The 3728-nt window shown below is 39.9% G+C and overlaps 1 protein-coding gene across 1 annotated transcript; it reads left to right on the top strand.

The window, feature by feature from the left end:
* The first annotated feature begins 1803 nt into the window (after positions 1-1803).
* Positions 1804-2259, top strand: LOC138902490 (uncharacterized). Its single transcript, XM_070190361.1, has one exon. It carries the CDS (start codon positions 1804-1806, stop codon positions 2257-2259), a length of 456 nt encoding a protein of 151 aa, XP_070046462.1.
* The last annotated feature ends 1469 nt before the right edge of the window (positions 2260-3728 follow it).

The following is a 3728-nucleotide window of genomic DNA, read 5'->3' as shown; positions in this document are numbered from 1 at the left end:
ATATCCCGATGAACCTACCACTGTGACATGTAATGAGATAATCATAAGGACAGTAAATCAGAAGATCTGGAAGATGATATAATACCCGAGGAAATCGTAAAAGAAGTAGAGAATTTCGAAAACAAACGGAAGTCTAATTTGGATGAAACTGAGGCCGTCAACTTTGAAACAGTCAAGGAAACTCGTATAAGCATTCATCTATCACCATCAGAGAAAGAAGAGTATATCAGGTTCCTAAAGTAGTATGAGGACGTCTTTGCATGGTCCAACGATGATATGACTGGTTTAAACACACCCATAGTAGCTCACAAGCTACCCATGTGTTCACCGGTAAAGCAAATGCTCAGGAAGTTTAAGCAAGATATGAGTTTGAAGATAAAAGAGGAAGTCACCAAGCAAATCAAAGCCAAGGTTCTACGAGTGGTCCAATATCCGAACTGGTTAACCAACATTGTGCCAGTTCCAAAGAAAGATAGGAAAGTTAGAGTATGTGTCGACTACCGAGATCTGAACAGAGCAAGTCCTAAGGATGATTTCCCGCAGCCCAACATACACATACTGATTGACAACTGCATAAGCATGAACTTTAATCCTTTGTGGATTGCTTCGCAGGATACCATCAGATTTTGGTGGATGAAGAGGGAACTGAAAAGACTGCCTTTATCACACCGTGGGGGATATATTGTTACAAAATGATGGCATTTGGTTTGAAGAATGCTGGGGTAACCTACATGAGGGCCATGACGACTGTCTTCCATGACATGATGCACAAGTAAATAGAGGTGTACGTGGATGATGTTATCATCAAATCTAAAAGGAGTTTGGATCACATAGCAGACCTGAAAAAACTTTTCGATCGGCTTCGAAAATAAAACTTAAAGTTGAACCCTGCAAAATATGCCTTCGGAGTCCGTGCTGGAAAGTTGTTAGGTTTCATCGTCAGTCGCTGAGGTATTGTGTTAGACCCGTCTAAAATCAAAGCTATCCAAGACTTGCCACCGCCAAAGAATAAGAAAGATGTGATGAGTTTTCTAAGGTGCCTCAATTATATCAGCCGCTTTATAGCACAATCAACGGTGACATGTGAGCCAATCTTTAGGATGCTGAGAAACGATGCTGTAACAAGCTGGACTGAAGAATGCCAGAAAGCCTTTGATAAAATCAAGGAGTATTTATCTAAACCGCCCGTGTTGGTCCCACCAGAACCAGTAAGACCTTTGTTGCTTTATCTATTTGTGTTGGATGGGGCCTTTGGTTGTGTTCTAGGAAAACATGATGAAACTGGAAGAAAGGAGCAGGCGATATAGTATCTGAGCAAGAATTTCACGCCTTACGAAGCCATGTACTCTTTGTTGGAATGCACTTGTTGTTCTTTGACATGGATAGCCCAGAAGTTGAGACATTATTTCTGTGCGTACAATACATATCTCATATCAAGGATGGATCCGCTAAAATACATCTTTCAGAAACCTATACCTACGAGTAAGTTAGCAAAGTGGCAGATATTACTGAGTGAGTTCGACATCGTCTATGTAACTCAGAAGGCAGTCAAAGGGAAAGCTTTGGCGGAATCACTTGGCAGAAAATCATGTAGACAGAGAATACAAACCATCGAAAACGTATTTTCCCGACGAGGAGGTATCGTTTGTAGGATAAGAAATTACCGAGGCATACAATGGTTGGAGGATGTTTTTCGACGGAGTAGCAAACTTCAAAGGAGTGGGTATCAAAGCTGTCTTAGTATCAGAAACTGGTCAACACTATCAGGTATCCATAAAACATAGGTTTTAGTGCACCAACAATATGGCGGAATATAATGCTTGCATCTTGGGACTCAGGTTGGCCATTGACATGAACATTCATGAGTTATTGGTAATCAGAGATTCAGATCTATTGGTGCACCAGGTTCAAGGAGAATGGACAATGAAGAACACCAAAATATTGCCATACATACATTGTGTACAAGAGCTTATCAAGAGGTTTACAAAGATAGAGTTCAAATATGTTCCAAGTATTCAGAATGAGTTTGCAGATACATTAGCCACTTTGTCTTCCATGATACAACACCCAGACAAATATTTCATCGATCTTATCCCAATAGGAATTCCTGAGCAGCCAGCTTATTGTGCACATGTTGAAGAAGAGATTGACGGAAATCTGCGGTTCCACGACATCAAGGAATACATGGAAAAAGGAGAATATCCAAAACACACTACGCACACTCAGAAGTGCATACTTCGAAGATTGGCCAACCAATAAGAAGAGAGTTAATGAAGCATTATGAGTAAGATGTGATACATGGATGACAATGGTAGATCAAGAAAATGACAGTAGTACAGAGTTTATAGTCAAGTGAAGGAAAAGACGAGAGGTGACAGGCCTGGAGACAACAAAAGAGTATAGGCCATAATGTCATATCCTCATTTCGAAAAATATGTTTGTGACCCCAACGCGACTACCAGAAGGAAAAGTTAGACCCTAGAGTAATAGGAATAAGTATGGGTTGGTGAACAAGATAAACTAAACATGAATTAGGGACTGAATAATTTGATAATGGTCGACGTCATGAGAATTTCAGATTTCGTTCCGGTGATAATAGAATGGACAACAAAAGAAGATTCATGAGTAATTCAGAGAATGGTCATTCAGGAAGACGCTTCCCTAAAGCAAGCAATGTGAGTAAAGTTCAGCTTAAGGGACTGTATGTGCTAGTTATACTAAGTATCACCCTCGCGAGTAAGGAAATTTATTATCCTTGGTACAGAAGGATCACCGCGAGGCGAGTAAGGGTCATCAATGATGTGAAAAGATGCCAAAGATGAAGAGGTAAAACATCTATACGTAGATCATCGTAGCACTAAATCTTAGTACTCCCCTAAAGGGGGAAATATGGAGTGATGTAGCATTAAGTCAGAATTAAGTGATTTTAGTAACTATGGAATGGTAAAGGAAGATTGCGATAAAAATGAGAAAGGGATAAGATTGCACTTATTCAAAGTCTATAGATATGCTACGATTCCAGAATATTATGCAAACACGATGTCAAGGAGAGGAAGTAAGGGTTTCTGCCCGAGATGTTGCTGATAGATAAGGAGCCAGTTCAAGACGTAAGTTAAGACAAAGGAAATAACCCAAGAAAGATTATGCGGAATATTGATATGAGAATAGACCAACGGATAATTAGTAGTTGATTCAGGAAGAGCCTAGTTATGGCTAGACAAGAGGATACAGACAAATCAACAGATCGTGCAAGATACACATAGTGAGCCCCAACATAGTAAATTCAGCCTCGCAGTTATGACATTATAATCCTTGAGAAATATTCAGATAGGAGTTGGGGTAGTTAAAGGTACCATATGAGTGTTACGAAAATAAAAGAGAGTGCCACTGGGAAGACAGTCAAAACATCAATTCAGAAGAAACCCTACATACACAAGGGCATGGAGGTGAGTAACTACGGATAATTATAGGCGAGGAAGGACATCAAAAATTCTGTCGAGTATATGATGTAGTAAGCTCACAGCTTTACAAGAGTCAAAGGGTCCTCCTTAAGTACTACAATGAAAGACTAGCTGAGTAAATAAGGAAGAAGGCTTCAACCTAATCACAATGACCTAAAGAGGAAATGGTCTTGTAACAACTGTCTCACAACAACATTGTATGCACTCCATAAGAAAGTGGCACCTAGCGTGGCTAATGAGCGGGAAATGAAACCAAAAGTAATATTC

Source organism: Nicotiana tomentosiformis, chromosome 12 (assembly GCF_000390325.3).
Source record: "Nicotiana tomentosiformis chromosome 12, ASM39032v3, whole genome shotgun sequence".
Lineage (NCBI taxonomy): Eukaryota > Viridiplantae > Streptophyta > Magnoliopsida > Solanales > Solanaceae > Nicotiana > Nicotiana tomentosiformis.
Note: the sequence above shows the minus strand (reverse complement) of the source record. Positions and strands in the feature narration are given on the sequence as shown.